This window comes from Anopheles darlingi, chromosome 2 (assembly GCF_943734745.1).
Source record: "Anopheles darlingi chromosome 2, idAnoDarlMG_H_01, whole genome shotgun sequence".
Taxonomy (NCBI): Eukaryota; Metazoa; Arthropoda; class Insecta; order Diptera; family Culicidae; genus Anopheles; species Anopheles darlingi.
Genome location: NC_064874.1, coordinates 63,278,557 through 63,294,106, shown reverse-complemented (window position 1 = coordinate 63,294,106; position 15,550 = coordinate 63,278,557). Strand labels below are relative to the sequence as shown.

The 15,550-nt window shown below is 49.0% G+C and overlaps 2 protein-coding genes across 6 annotated transcripts in view; one reads left to right on the top strand and one right to left on the bottom strand.

Moving 5' to 3' along the window:
• LOC125948036 (G1/S-specific cyclin-E) overlaps positions 1 to 9,909 on the bottom strand; it is a 215,933-nt gene extending 206,024 nt beyond the window's left edge. For all 3 annotated transcript variants that reach the window (XR_007468546.1, XR_007468547.1, XM_049673663.1), the window contains exons 1-6: positions 8,372 to 9,909; positions 6,680 to 6,776; positions 1,609 to 2,260; positions 1,134 to 1,321; positions 486 to 1,012; positions 83 to 314 (exon numbers count right to left, since the gene is read on the bottom strand). Coding sequence is in view for 1 of the 3 variants with exons in the window: in XM_049673663.1 (XP_049529620.1) it covers positions 83 to 314; positions 486 to 1,012; positions 1,134 to 1,321; positions 1,609 to 2,260; positions 6,680 to 6,776; positions 8,372 to 8,388 (1,713 nt within the window). In the remaining 2 variants the exon portion in view is untranslated. The remainder of the gene's footprint in view (positions 1 to 82; positions 315 to 485; positions 1,013 to 1,133; positions 1,322 to 1,608; positions 2,261 to 6,679; positions 6,777 to 8,371) is intronic.
• A 4,550-nt stretch (positions 9,910 to 14,459) lies between these two features.
• LOC125951996 (cytochrome c oxidase subunit 4 isoform 1, mitochondrial) overlaps positions 14,460 to 15,550 on the top strand; it is a 1,340-nt gene continuing 249 nt past the window's right edge. The window contains exons 1-3 of one of the 3 annotated variants that reach the window (XM_049681187.1): positions 14,460 to 14,561; positions 15,050 to 15,261; positions 15,350 to 15,550. The exon at positions 15,350 to 15,550 is cut by the window's right edge and continues 249 nt beyond it. In XM_049681187.1, coding sequence (XP_049537144.1) covers positions 15,055 to 15,261; positions 15,350 to 15,550 — 408 coding nt within the window. In that variant the 5' untranslated portion in view covers positions 14,460 to 14,561; positions 15,050 to 15,054. The other 2 variants (XM_049681188.1, XM_049681189.1) reach the window with 2 other exon arrangements.

Genomic DNA, 15,550 nt, shown 5'->3' with positions numbered 1-15,550 from the left:
CGCGATGAGTGAAAAAAAAATCAAAAGGACCATTTTTGTTAGCAATCGTAACAGGACATACGACATAACAGGCAACACTTACCAGCATACTCATCGAAGTTGTGTGCGTCTGGATGATGTGGGAACTGTCGCCCACCAAATTGGGGCAAAAGTGGCTCAGCCCATGACTGTACTTAAGCTGTTCATTTGACTCCAGAAACGTGAGCGGACACTGGGCATTCTGTTCCGAGATAACGGCGAAGAATGATTCCATCCATTTGGCACAGGGCGCAATCTCTTCCCAGTTTAAACCAGATACAAATGTTGCTGTTTTCCTAAAGAATAAAAAAACAAAAAAAAATCTTAATAAACATTGCTTGGATTCTCTAACCAACGAATTACAACTATTTACATCTTCACATACTGTATTTTCCATGAGTTAGCGCAGTAATTGAAAGTAATGGGTGTATTTTGCGATCAAAAAAATATCATTTGCCATGACTTACCTATCGAACGTATGGCTGATGGCGGCAGCGGCAATCACAGAGTACTTAAAGTTAGCGAATCCTAGATCCAGCACGCAGAGATCGATGAGCTGTGCTGTGTGCGCGAACTCCATGCCGGAAAATTGTGGATACACGAAGGCATCGTCAGTCTTGCTTGCACTGGCATTACGGCCACCCTGTCCCGCACTGTGTTTGTTTGGCGTACAGGGTACACTGGACCAGTTGTTGGTTTGGTTTTCATCATTCTCTCCAAACAGTGGTGTTGGCACCGTTTTTGCCATTTGTGTAGCAACACCGGTGGTACCGGTGGTGCCAGCACGGACATAACGCAATTGGTTGTCCGGCTCTCGGGTGGTAACATTGACCTGCATATACATCCCCAGCCAACCTATCACCGTGACCGGATTGATGTTCCAATCGAGCACGCTCAATAGCACCAGCTCCTCATCCAAGATGTCCTCCTCGGTACACGCACCATCGGTGACGTACGCGAACTCGCCAATTTTCGGTGGATAGATCTCTTCAACCTGCATGAAACGAACATCGTGGGAAACACGGTAACAACATCCAGACTGTTAGTGACCACAACAGCATCCGCAGCAGCAGCAGCAGCAGCAGAAAACGGAAAGGGAGACAAACGTTACTTACTTTGGCCGCAACGAACAAAGCCGTGATGCCGAGCAACTGGAGGTGCGTTTTCTTTTGCTCCTTTTTGCGGCTCAGAAACCGATCGATGTAGTCCACCGCTAGGTAGTAGGTCTCACGGTGCATCTTGTACACCTCGCAGACTTCGCTCAGCCAATCTACGAGGATCGCACGCATACGGGGCACAATACCTATGGCAGAAAGAGTAGAGAGAGAGAGAGAGAAAAAAAGCAGAGTACAGACATTAACGTAGGTGTAAATGATTTACAAAACCGCTTTCTATGGTCCTTCTCCAACGATCCGGATAGGGATCATCACGAGCAGGAGTAGAGGATCATCATTGCATTGAGGCAGGTATTTTCCCATGGATGCGGCGCAGTTCTAGGTATCCGAGGTAGCAAGGATCGATCGAGCAAGGTGATGTCCTTGCTGAAAGGTTCCTTTCTTTTCTATTCATTTTGAAAGTTCTTTCGCTTACCTGGATGGTTGTCGAACATGTTCGGTTCCCGATCGAGCCACGACAGATCATCCTTCCGACACATTAGCTTCCACATTTCCACCGAATCCACCCACGAGAGCGAGGGCAGCGGGCAGGAACGTTGCTTGTACGAGGGCGTTAGATAGCAGGAGGAACTGACAAGTGCGGACTTCAGAGCCGTTGGATTATCCGCTTCCGTCGATTTACCACCAGCCAACCGGTGCGGTAAGCAATCGCTACCGTCTTTTGGTAACCAGGCGGGTGCATCACTACCGACCAGGGTGGCAGCGTCGCAAAGGGGGCTAAGCACACCCCCGTTGCTGACCGAGGCAGGGCTGACTAGCTGGTACAGATCGAACTCGGTAGTAGAGGAGAAACATTCTGACGAACTTTGCGTATCGGAGGTGAAATCTTGCACGAAGTTGCTCGCCATTGCTCCATTACTACTACTGCTACCACCACCACCACTCGTCGTGGCCACCGATAACACCGGCATGGACTGTTGTTCCGACGAGGAGCTTGGAGCGGCTGCCGTAGAAGAGTTCGCCGTGGGTATGTGCCGCGCCGCTTTGGGAGAAAACGGTGCGATGAGTGACGATCGAGCGCCACGGATTGAAGACCGTTTCGCTGACGGTTGCAAACCCTCCGAATCCTGTGGGAAAAAGAATAATGATAGAAAGGCATCGTAAAATAATCCAAATACAACAAACAAGCAGGAAGACGCTCTCCGATCCTTCTAGGTAAATAGGACAATAAAACCGAATTAAGTGCCCTTTGCGATCCCAATCAATACCAATGCCGATCGAATCCCAGCGATCATTTCTCACATTCAAGCATTATAAAGGGCGAAAAAGGATCTTTAAACATTCGCGCCCTACAAACGGAAGACCAACGCAGAGGCAAAGAAAAACCCTCCTGACCTGACCGCCATTATAACGGAATTCTTGCTGCTTGTTCCCATTTCGTCCTTTGCATCCTTCATTCTCTGCTGATTGTGTAGCGCGTATTCCGAAGACACACAGACACACACGCATACCAACGGCATTATACAAGGATCAAGAAAGGACCTTCCGGTGCCAGCGCGCACATCATTTACATTTAAAGGGACCAAACCGCGCAACATCCTTGGCAGATGTTGCATGAAATGGGGTGCAGTGGACCGTGGAAGTCGTTGTCGTGTCTTCTTCATCATCTTGAAAGAAGAATTATGGATTCTGATGCAACAGCAGCAGCATGTCCTTTAAATTCTCTTTTCAATCAACTGAAATCCTTTCCCTGTCTATGCAGATATGGCTGCATATGGTGGTGTGGCCACTCTGCTTCAATTAGATCGCAATCATTTCCTGTTCTTCCCGGGTCTTATGTAATCCAATTGTCCTCGTGTGCTCTTCTCTCGCATCGTAATTACCATATTGGACAACAAATGACACACCAACACAGCTTTATTGTGCATAGCGATACATTGGACCCTTCTTCTGCAGCCTTATTCTGTTCGAAGGAATGTTGCCCGTTACACGCTCCGTTGCTCAAGCACTTTTTGGCGCGCGCGCTCCAAGCGTCATGACGAGCGCTTTTGGCGGGAATCGGTATAGCCGCATTGCACCACCATTGCCATGAGAGGGGCAGCAGCAGCAGCAGCAGCAGTAAACATCCGTGGCGGCGGCGGCGGACACCCTAGAGGAATGGGCTGTACCACGGTCAACGGAACGCAAGGGGTCGCAAGCAAACCAAGCAAAGCCCTACACTCGAGCATCGACATTTTATGATGCCAGGGGCGAGGAGGGACCCGAAACGCGTTTTGTATGCACTTTCCACACAGAGACCCTTTCTAGGCCGAGGGACCACATACTGCTCTGCGCTACATGTACACGCACACGCAAACCTAGCTAAATGCCCCTCTGCACCCCTAGCCGGTTGTTGGTCCCTTTTCCGGGTTTCATTCGTATCCCTGCTACCACCACCACCACCACCGTCATCATTCCTTCGGTCCTTCTTTTGCTCGTTACGCTTCGTTTCATCCCTTCCCTTCATCTTCTTGGCCTTTGCACCATTCATCGTCGTCTTACGCCTTACGGCTTCAACGAACTGCATTAACATCTTGCAAGCTTCTTCGAGGAAACCCCTCCAAAATGCGATATCGACTTTGTGGCCGGGCCGGGCTGATGGTGGTATCGTCGTCGCTTAACCCTCAACGTTTGATTTGGTCATTCTTTGGTGTAGGTATAAGGCCCGAACCGACGAAGGGAAAGCGCCAGGAGACCCTAAGGATAAGAAGGTTCCAATCGCCGTCGCCGTCACTAGCTCACTAACATTTGTTTGCCGTTTCTCCCTTTCTCGGTGTGTCAATATGAGGATCCTTACCGCCAACGGATGCGACACATGCCATTCGAATAAGACATAAACGAATCGCGATGCTTGGCGTACATAATAATATCAGAGATATTCCGCTCGAAATCTGTGATCCCTTCTTTTTGGCGCAACTTTTAAGGCATCTGATCTGGCCGGAAGCCCGCGCAAACCAGCGCAACGATAAGCAACGACCTCAACTTCACCAATACACCGTGACAACGGCCGCGCACAGATGCTAGACACGCTCTCACACGGTTCATGATTGCCCTCAGTAACCAGTCCGGAGAAGATGCGAAAGGGACCAAAGGATGATGATGATGATGATGATGGAGATGAGGAAGGCAAACACAAGATGAGCTCTATGCCAGAAGAGAAGCATAAGAAGCAGAACGGAGAAGAACAGATACTTTCCCTATGGAGGCGAAAGAAGAAGCACGATCATTACCTTATGGTTTGGTCTGATCGTCCACTTGCTAGCTTCGCTATTCGCGCGCCTGCTGGCTATGATCGTCGTGCTCGATCGTCGATGCGTTGATCATTGCTTTCGTTATCAAGCTTAGACCATCTTTTCGGGGGGCGCAAAAGGCATCGGCCCCGGACGACGATGAAATTGCGCCTGCGCACATTCCTTATAAATGGCAGGAAGACCTCCACACCCGCGACCGCGGCCTCCACCACCACCATTATCGCCGCGAGTCAGTGATCCGGTGAAAAGAACCGGAATGCTGTATCGCAGACATTACGGAAAAGAAGATAGAGAGCAGAGGAGAAGAAAACCCCGAAAAACATATGAATGGCGCGAGAGGCGCGTGGTCGTGCACGCGTCGGCGCGAAAACCAGAAACAATGAAGGGAACGCGCCTTTTGGTACCCGGCCCCGGCCACCATTGGCCACCACCACCACATCATACCGCCGCTTGCGCAGGAAATGGAGGATAATGATATTAGAGTTGCGCGCGATGCTTATTCCGCCAGACCTTGACGCTTTCGTGTAGGGGAACGCCATCGCTGGGCTATATGTTCCTTGGGCCCTTCCACACTTAGTTGGCGATATGGCATTACTGTGCAGCGCACTCGCCCGGAGCTCGCCCACGAGCGCGTAATTCCGGTCCGCTCATATTGCTTCCTGTATGAGATCACCTCCATCGGATCGGAAGTGTCCACCACCGGGGGTAGACACAGAAGGAGCATACCAGTAGGGTACAGAGCAACCGACCGTAGAAAGGGTGACCACACGCGGCACGTTCTGTGGTGCTGTACCACAATTCTAGGCCGTGCTGCATTAGAATGACCAAACAAAGTATTCATAGTCCATAGACACATCATGAGGATTCTGCTCTTGCTATCATTTGGTAGCACTTTCCCCGTCCCCGGTTCGAGCAACTGCTGATCTGTCAAGCCATTGGCGCCAAAACATTGGCGTTACAGGCATTCGTGGCGCCCCTCGCTAAGTGTTAGCGCTCTCGCTTTGCCGCTTGCGCAGGCCCGGTAGTTCTCGTTCTCTCCTTCTCTTTCATCGATCAAGCAGCTGATTTCCCGCGTTCGCAGCCGTCAGCAGCGCGCGTTGCTCTGCTGTGTCGATGTCGAGAAGTTCGTCGAGCAAGAAGATAATAACGCAATCCCTCCACAAATACCAGTATGGATGATGGTTGCGCTGCTGTTATGGGACGATAAGGAGAAACAAAAATGGGCCAAACATGTACGGTATCGGAGCCAGGTGATTAATATTCGGTAGATTATTTTTTTCTCTCTCTCTCTTTCTGATTGGTAGAACGATTCCTGGGGTGCAATAACGAGGAAGGGATTTAAAAAACGAAATTAAAGGGCCAAATCAAGCTATGAACCGCGGGTAAACGATGGAATGTAGTTCGCTTTCCCTAGGTTGATGGCAATTTCGAGGCGCCTGGGAGCCTGTTCTTGATCCCTGGTAACGGCTGTGTGTGTTCGTGGTGAGAACGACTGGCTAAAACAAGTTTTGCCATGATCAGATGAGACAACGAATGGCGGGAACTCTCTGTTCACATCTGTCTGAACGCTACGACGGGTTCTATATCTTAATGCTTTCATTCAATACTTTTAGCAAACACATACTTTTGGTCGATGAGCTGAACAAACAGTTTAACAGAGAGTTGTTTCAATTTTTAGGAAAACTTTCCAGCATATAACTAGATGATCTGTAATGTGTCAAAACGTTAATGAATGAATGTGTTGTTCGTAATCGAATCAATAAGCACAATAGGCTCTGCGACATGCTCTAACTACAGACAACATAAACTATTTACGTCGCCACGTGCCCGTATTATGCGGGCTAATAAAATTTTCTCTAAAACCGATCCCAAATAGGGTTCTAGACTTTTACTTTGCCAGGGTTCTCCCCTCTGTGTGCATGGTATAATCGTTGTTCAAACCGAAACGACACCAATTGGCAATCGAGAGTGATTGATAAGCGCAAGACTTCTGCATATGCCCTTGTTAAACATTAAACGGAAACATTGCATCCCCCGCAGCATAACTGTGCAAGCAAATAGCCAGCCTATGACAGAGGATCAGTCTTTTCCCCCTTATTTTCGAACGATACCAACTACGCGAAGGCTACAGCGAGGGTGAACGAGGCAATAGTTACCTAAAGGATTATGGATCGTATTTCAATAACAACTTGGTTCGTCTATTTTTTTTTTATCACGCACCCAGATAAAACTATCTATATTGGTAAAAATTCTCACCTTGACGTCTTCTGATGTGATCTTGCGTTTGCGACCATTGCGGTTCGGTTGGGTGCGACGGGTTTCCGTTGAAGATACTTTGCTGCCATATTTCGATCTAAAACAAAACAAAACATGTTATTAAATATACGTATTAAATAAATAAAATAGTTAAAATAGTACAAAAAATATAACGATCATTTGCTCATCTTACATTCAGTTCCTTAACTACTGGACCTGTACTGGAACTAAGTAAGTAAAAACATTTTTAAATTAAGAGATACCAGGCGCCTCCATCATGCAATTTCTCCAAGATTCAGAATACTCCAAAAACCTTCCGAGATCTTAACGAACCCGCGATCATACGCCGCGCTGATCCCATAACGATCGCCCTAATTATTCCCTGCGATCGCGCGGAAGGCGGGAAATCCATCGATCTAGTATGCGTGTTCAAGAGAGGCGTTGGCGTTGCTGGACCGTGTACACGTCGTTGCCTTCTCGATCAACTCGATTTCCCCACCGACTTGACGCTCGAATTTTTGACAATCGCGCCAGAAGAAGAGCTTGACGTTGCAAAATAGGCGCGCGAGCGTTCAGTCCGCCGTTCGCGCCTTTTGCACTTTCTTTTATCTCGTTCCATTTTCCATTACCTCATCGCGAGTGCGCGCTACACAGGGGAAGAAGGCGAGACTTTGCCGCCAGATTTTTGCTCCCCAACAGCAATCCAACCAGGTGCGGTGCGCTCCGTGAAGCATTCTCGCTCACTAGAGGGGCGCGTTCTACGGAGCGCGCGCTTTGGCATTCTCCTCTGCGAGCGACACTCTCCTGATCGAGCGCGCAGCTTTCCCGCCACGGCAAACCGCCCCACTACGCGCTCCAAGACAGCGAGATCCAAGAGTGCCACCATTCGACGAATTTCCTCCTCCTCCTTGTGCTTTATTCTTCGCTTTCCGGGAAAGAGCGGACCCCACACGGTCGCGAACCGAGAGACGGGAGCGCGAGCGCGAACGCGAACGAGCGAGAAGAGAGAGCGATAAGAGAGCGATCACCGATGGATGGAGAGGGGGGGGGGGGGAAGAGAAGAGTCGCGCGCGCGGTTTAAATGCCCTAGACTTAGGAGGAAGCACGATGACGGTGGCACGGACCTAGCGACCAAGAGGAGGAGGAGGAGGCGAACGGTCTCTTTAAATGGCCCAACACACCATATTCACACTTATAGCGCGAGCGAGGCGCAATGGGAGAAAAAAAAGTAGAAGCACGTGAGCAATCATGAGAAGAACCAGTAGGGGTCACATACAATCGTGGCGCACATACATTGTATGGCGATCGGGCCTTCAAATCCGCAAAGAACCCCACATCTCGATGGATGATGAGCCACTTCCTTGGCAGCACCGTCGCGGTCCCGTGGCAAAGAACATGAAGGAACGGTGGGCGAGAGGAGGGAGGAGGGGGGGGAATCAGGAATCGCTGAATAGCAAGGAAAGTGGTCCAGGATGTAATGTGGCATTCCAATGACATTCCCCTTTTTTTCTCGTTCATCGCGATAAGCTTCTTGTACGGTCCACTCTCTCTACACGGCACTTACACTCTCGCATACGCACACACACAGACACACACACACACGCAGGCACATATTCGGGGTGCAAATTTTCGTTCTGTTCCCCGAAATGGTATGGTCGGTCATCGATTGTCCGAAAAGCAGACGAAACTTACCCATTCCGACTATCCATCTTAGCAGTCCACCGGATGATGGGTTGCGATGGTTTCGGGCGCCTCGTAGCGCAGCAGTAATCCAAGGCTTGCTATATGATGTTGCAACTCTGCCTCTGCTGCGATGTGCTCAACATACGATTAGCAGCGCAGCGCCACCCGGTCGTCTTCAATCATCCGCGACGTAACCACACAGTGCTAGGGCGAAGGCGAACGAAGGGGGGCGGGTAGGGGCGGCTCAGAGGCTCACCATTACGTTCGCACGCAGAGCTGTGGTCACAAATTGGGCGATAGCTAACTCCGGGCGGAACCGATCAGAACTGCACAGAGGACGAGACCGAGCCGTCTCCAATGTCTTGGGGACGACGGCACAAGCAGGGAGAGCAGACCGACAGGCGATGGTCCTTCCGCTTCCCTCAGAACTGAATCAGATGACTTTGGCTTGCGCACCTGCCACCAAAGCGTTCGAGCGAATGGGTCCGCGATACCGCGCCTTCGACTTAGTCACGCACTCTGCTGACCACCAGACCGAATGGGACGATGGAGCGGCGGTAGATGGTGACCTGCGGTTCCTTCCTCCTTTATGCTGTCCCACGAGGCATGGGACGGTGATGATCGGTCGAGAGACACTTGAACACAAGAGCAGAACCACTTTCCGATGTCGCGCACCCGCCGCGAGAGTGTGCGTGTGCGGCCAAATTAGCGAAAACTGTGCAAAAGTCGCGATGCGCAATCCTCGTCAGCAGCAGCACCAGCAGCAGCGACAGCAGCTCTCTTGCGGTATCGCACCGGAAAGGGCCACGTAGAATGAGGGTGGTGGTCCCGACGATAGAGGAGCGGAGGAGAGAGAGGTTCGATCTTGGTAGGATCCCCCACTGAGGTGGCGATCGATGGCCTTCGTCTGGTCGAGATCGGGATCAGTACCAACCAGCTAAGCCGGATGGTGGTGGACGATGATATGGTGTCCCTTTAAACTCGCACACTCTAGTGCTGCGCCGCCAGTTGCGTCGACGAATTATTGCCGGCGCCGCCGTCGTCGTTGTGGCCGTCTTCGTCGTGGTCGTGGTCGTCGTTGTCGTGGGTTGATACTCGCGAACGCACACACCACAGCACATCAGCCTTTTTTTGGCGCATACACACTTTTAGTTCTTCTTCAAAACCCCGGATTCGTTCCGTTCCGTTTCGTTCTCTCGCTCTTCTTGACAAAACGTCAGCAAAAGCCGGGAACTTTGCGCGCACTTTTACACTTCAAACGGGCGCGCGCTCTGCACGGTCTGTCACTGTGACACCACCAAAGCAAGCTCGTGGCTCTTTAAACCCCGCTCGCGACGCCACCTTTCCTTGCTCCACAAGACTCAACACTGGACGCCCGGACCGAAACCGCCGAAAGCTCGAGGAGCGTGCGCGGTCAGCGCGCCACTTAGCGGAGCAACCCGCAGCCCCGAGGATTAAGGATTCCCGAGGAAGGTAAACTGCGATCACTGACAAACGGACACGTACAACTTACACACATACGCAAAAACACAACTAAACACTATTCGCGTGCTAATAAGAAACCGCGGAAGGTTAGCGTTCCGCAGGTGAGTTAGAATTCCGGTAATTCCAGTGAAGATACTTGGAGTTTCGAGGCCGGTCGCGCGCAGCTTGCTTTGATCCGGATGAGAGTTGTGCGCAGAATCAAGAAGAGTGCGCCAAAGAACGCGTCCCAGACCACAACAAACCGTGGCCTGGTCCCCGTTGCCGAGAATCGAGTACAAATTCGAGCAGTCCCTGCATCTCATAAGGCCCTGCCACACGGAGCGTAAACTCTGGCGTAAACGTAAAAATTATTGCCAAAACGATATTTTTTACCCTTACACGCTGTCAATTTTTTATACGTTCGCGGACGTATACATTTTCGCTTAACCCTTGACGCTGTCTGTTAACTTACTGCAGAACAACATCATGTAACCGAGTCTCTACACGGGAGCGCAAGTCGTGAAAAATCTATAACTGTGTCCAGACGATGACGAATGTTGGAGAATTTCTCGACGAGAACTTCGAAAACAAACGTCATCCCATACAAATCCGGCGAGAAGTTATCGCGATAACTGCAATGCACGTGTAGAGAGCGAGCAAGCGAGAACGAGCGAGAACTTCTTTTGAAGCTGTCAAATCGTATGTAAACAGTAGGGCGAGAAAGTTACCCTACAAACCAAATTTGAAATTTTGCAAGGCTGCATAGCGAACAAACCTGAATGGGGTGGTTTGTGGGCTATGCAGCCTTCGTGCCCCTATCATATACAGCAATGCTAGGTGGGTTATACAGCCTTCTGAAATTTCATGTAAAAATTTCAAATTGCATACTTTCAGGGTTTTTTTCGAGTAGTTGAAAAAATCGAAAAAAAACTTTCGACCGCCCATCCACCATTTTGGATCGCCGATCTTCTGCTTGTCTCACTCCCCCGTTCTAGGTCTGCTCTTTCGTCATCGTCGTAGGTCATGGTTTGTCGCGGTATGTCTGTCGGTGATGTATGTGGATGAATGAATGTGTATGAAGTGGAATGATGTTAGGGAGATGATAGGATTTGGGACGGGAATTTCGAACATGCAACGCACTGAACCAATGCTTTATTGATAACCACCTGTTCACAAACGCTACATCAATACGTGAAATCGAGACCGTGCGTTGTGACAAAAAGTTCACACATTTTCAATTGTTCACAATGTCACAAACATGCCTTCGAATGATCATCATGATTCACATTGATTGAAATGGAAAACAAACATTTTGCTCAACAAAAAATGCGTGTCACGCTTCACGTGCGTATTGGCAACCGCGCACACGATCATCAGGCTCAACACGAACAATAGATTGCACCCTGAAACGCATCATACCTTGATACCAAATCAACACAACTTTTGACCAATCGCTATGCGCAAAGTGCATCTGGGTTGGTGTACTTTGTGTGCACTTTATTGCGCAGAAAAGATAGAAGAGCTAGCGAAGAATATAGCTCAAACTATCGTGAATTTTCCCAGGAATATGCGACATCAAAACATGCCGTTTTGAACGCAAAACTCCGACATTCTTGAGCATGTTTTCCGCCTATCAAAATGCGGCAACACACGACCAATTCGCGATCGTTTTCTTCTGCTGTTGGCTGCATCGACAACGCCCTTTTCGGTGGCTATCACCAACGCGTAGTAAACACCTTGGTGCACACGCTCTCCTCGCTACAAACCCCTCATCCCCCCATTGTTCGTACATCCTGCGCTGATTGTTGTCCTTTGTTCTGCATTCTGCGTTTCGTGCTTGGCACCGGATGCTGTTGCCGATTGTTCTGCTGCTGTTTTGTTGTTCTCTTCTGATTGGGCAACTGCACAAGCAAGCAAAAACATCCATTGGTTTTAGCCATTTTCCCCCTCCACTCTTAACCCTTTCAAATGTTGTGAAGATGGACATCTTCGCCCCTTTCCCAACTCTCGCCCACGCAAGGGACGCGATCGCCCTTCCTTGCCGTGGGCTGAGATCGCGCTTCGTTTTTAGCACTGCGTAGCGCTTCCGTGGGGAATCTTTTCTATCGCCGTTTTCGTAACGTAATCTGTGCACTTCATGGCATCATCTGCCTCGGTACAGCCGTTGAAAACGGTGCCAAGAAACGGATCAACATTCCCATCCTTTTTATGTTAAGAAAAACAGCTCTGTTCCTCGCTGTTTTGTGGCATAAATGCAGGTAAATGCACTTGGATAATGAGGCAAAATGTTTATGATTTGTGCATGTACATCATGCAAACCTTTTTGGCGAAGAATTGGGGCTAGAAACATCGAAGTACATGTTCTGCCGGGTGTTTCTTTGAATGCGAACAGCCGCGGTGCAATAGATTAAACGGCTAAAGTTGACCGAAAAGCAGATCAAATTAATTCGCAACAAGGTCGCGTAATTATCGTACGACAATCAGGCGCATTTTTCTAATTGAAAATCGCCGGATTTATGGGAAAAAAGGCAAATCAAATCGCGGTGTCGCGGTGTGTTTCGATTCACATTTCGATCAATCGAACAAAATTCGGGAAGATTTCAAACTCAAACGACGAAAATGACCAAAAGTATTGCCATCTCATCAGCCGTCTTTTTCGCGCTCATATACCAAACTGCTCGATCTGGAGCTCGTATAGCGCTGTTTCATCGGAAGTCGCACTCACTCCTACACCCAGCATAGGAATCGTGGTTTGTAGGGTATCGCGATAACTTTGTTGCTCGTCTGGACGGAGTTTATCAATTCTATCAGTGCGTCCAGACGGATCGCATTTGCAACGCTCGCTCAAGCACAACAGACAGAGAGCTTTTTCTATCGCTTCGAGAAACGAACCCAGAAATGCTGGGTTTTCAAATTTTGTATGGGGATGACATCTCACCGAAGTATCAAAAATTTACGAAACGTAAACAAAGTGCAGATTCATGAGCCGTGGCCACACGGGGCGAAAACTCTAGCGCAAACGAAAAAATTAATGCCAAAACGTTTACGCTTGCCGTTTACATGCTGTCAAACGATTATTGGTCCGTGGAACGTAAAACCTAGCGTAAAAGCTTTTTGCAAACGGTAGGGCTCACAATATGTTCTTTTTGTGGTTTACATCGACAGTGAGTGATCATTGCTGGTGTATTCAATCCTTTTCTTCAAAAAAACAATTTTAATTTCCTCAACCCGGCCATGTAAACATATCGAAGCGAAAACATTTTGGCATTAATGTGCAAATTTGCGCGCAAATTTTCGCTCCGTGTGGCCACGGCTATGCAGTTTTCGGGTTGTCAAAAGAGCTGTGAGCTTGAGCTAGCGTTGCAAAAGCGGACGCACCGATTAATCTTGCTTTATAAGCCGTGGCCACACGGGGCGAAAACTCTAGCGCAAACGAAAAAATTAATGCTAAAACGGTTTCGCTTAACCCTTACACGCTGTCAAACTTTTATACATCCGCGGACTTTTTCGCTGAACCCTTGACGCTATCGAACGCTTTATTTACGAAAATGTAGGTTCTTTCCGTATTGTTTTTGCATTTTTAATATAAATATAACAGCAACAGCAACAAAATCGTTAAAAACTGCAAAATTTATTCGGAAATCAACTTCAGCGGCCAAAACACAGATGAAAACAATACGTTTGACATTTCGGCATAAATTTTCGGAGTTTTACGCCTGCCACACGAAGCGAAAACATTTTGGCATTAATGTGCAAATTTGCGAGCAAATTTTCGTTCCGTGTGGCAGCATCTAAACAGTTATTCTACACATTTGTATAACACCCCATCTACACGGGCGCGAGAAAGCTGAAAATGAGATGAGAATGAAAAAGTTGAGAATGTCAAATCCATACAAATCCGGAGCGAGATTTTTTCCGCCCGTGTAGAAACCGAGAAAGGAGAGAATGGAGAATTGAGAATTGAGCTACCTGCAAACTACCTGTGAAACAATGCAGTAGGCGTTTTTTGTGTTAGCAACAGTCGGGGTTGCTAAGGATAAATGACCTTTGGAATTCTTAGACAGCGCTCCAAGCGACAGCTCGGAGAATTACTCATACTCAAAACGAGAATAGCTCACTTCTCAAAAATTTGAGCAAAAATTCTCGCCTTTTTCATTTTCAGCTTTCTCGCGCCCGTGTAGATGAGGTGTAACACTGTACTCATAACACCATTGCTTGATGTGTTGATCGCGGTCTGAACGTGAACTGCCGCAAGTGCTGCAGTCGGTTTGCCGGAGCCATAAAACACCTTGCCTCAAACTGAGCTATTTATCGCGCGAGACAATCGCAGCACGTCTATCTGGTGCTTCAGGCACTAAATCCATTGGCCCAGATAGCCAGCTTCAAGTTATCGCCAGTAGAAAATATATTTTTATAATGTTAAAATTATTCAGGAATATCACTTGAAAATGCGCAATAACCTTAAAATCACGAGCATCCTAACGGAAAACTGGCGAAAATGGGTGCCTCCCTCATCATCCCCTTCTTCGTGGTACATAGAATGCACCAGAATCAGCCTCAAACCAGCGTCCCTTTGGTACTTTGATACTCATCACGCACCCCGAAATTGGTCCATTGCCGAAATTGCACAAATGGCTAGCCGGGAACCCGTCAACCCTTTCATCCGGCAGGACCTCCCAAGCGCCCGCGCCCCTTGACTTCTTTTGTATTTTTCCTGTGTGTGAATTTACTGAAGGTGAGTGCGGGCAAGTGCAAGTGAAATTTACCCCTTTAGAACAACCTGCCGAAAGATATTCGATCCTGCTGCACCCGTAATTATCTCCGCTTGTGACCCAGCTACCGCCTGTGAGATGTGGCCCACGACGAATGGAATAAATCCGTGGAAATCGGGCGACTGTTTTGGGGGTTATGATTTCGTAATCGACACGGCAAAAAGCCCCAAAACCTTCGCGAAATCTACTCCACCGGTCTCGTTAACATACGATACGCTATCGGAAAAAGCACTTTCCCCCGGCAAATGGTCGATATCGTCGCGTTCCGGCTCGCAAAAATCGGATTACATAATGAAAATTTTCACCCGATCGAGGCAGTCATATGTTTTCTAGTCCTCCGCCGTTTGACAGTTCTCCCGTTTTCTCAGCAGGCCTTGGGATCGATATCATCGGTGGTTGCAGTTATCGGAGACTGATATTCTCATCATTTCTTTCTCTAAACCCCTTCCAGATACAATGGCCAACGTAAACCTTGCGTCGGTGGTGTTGCGAAATGCACTGCGCACGAAGGTGGGTACCCGCCAGGCCCACGATCTGGTGGCCGAGAAGATCGGCAAGCGGGAGGTCGTTGGACACGGCTGGAACGGTATGCCGGTGTACGCCGACCGGGTAGACTATCCGATGCCCGCCATCCGCTTCAAGGAACCGACGCGCGACGTTCTGGTAAGTGATAGCCCCCCCCCCTCCCCCACGAACTCACCTGTTCTCCATGGCCCTCTTCAATAACCTGTCTGGTTTGGGTCGATTGTAGGCGCTGCGTGAGAAGGAGAAGGGTGACTGGAAGAAGCTGTCGGTGCAGGAGAAGAAAGCCCTGTACCGTGCCTCGTTCTGCCAGACTTTCGCGGAGATGAAGTATCCGACGGGTGAGTGGAAGGCCTGCATTGGTGCCGCCCTGATCGTGACGTCGATGAGCTTGACCGGTATGCTGCTGCTGAAGGCTTTCGTGTACGAA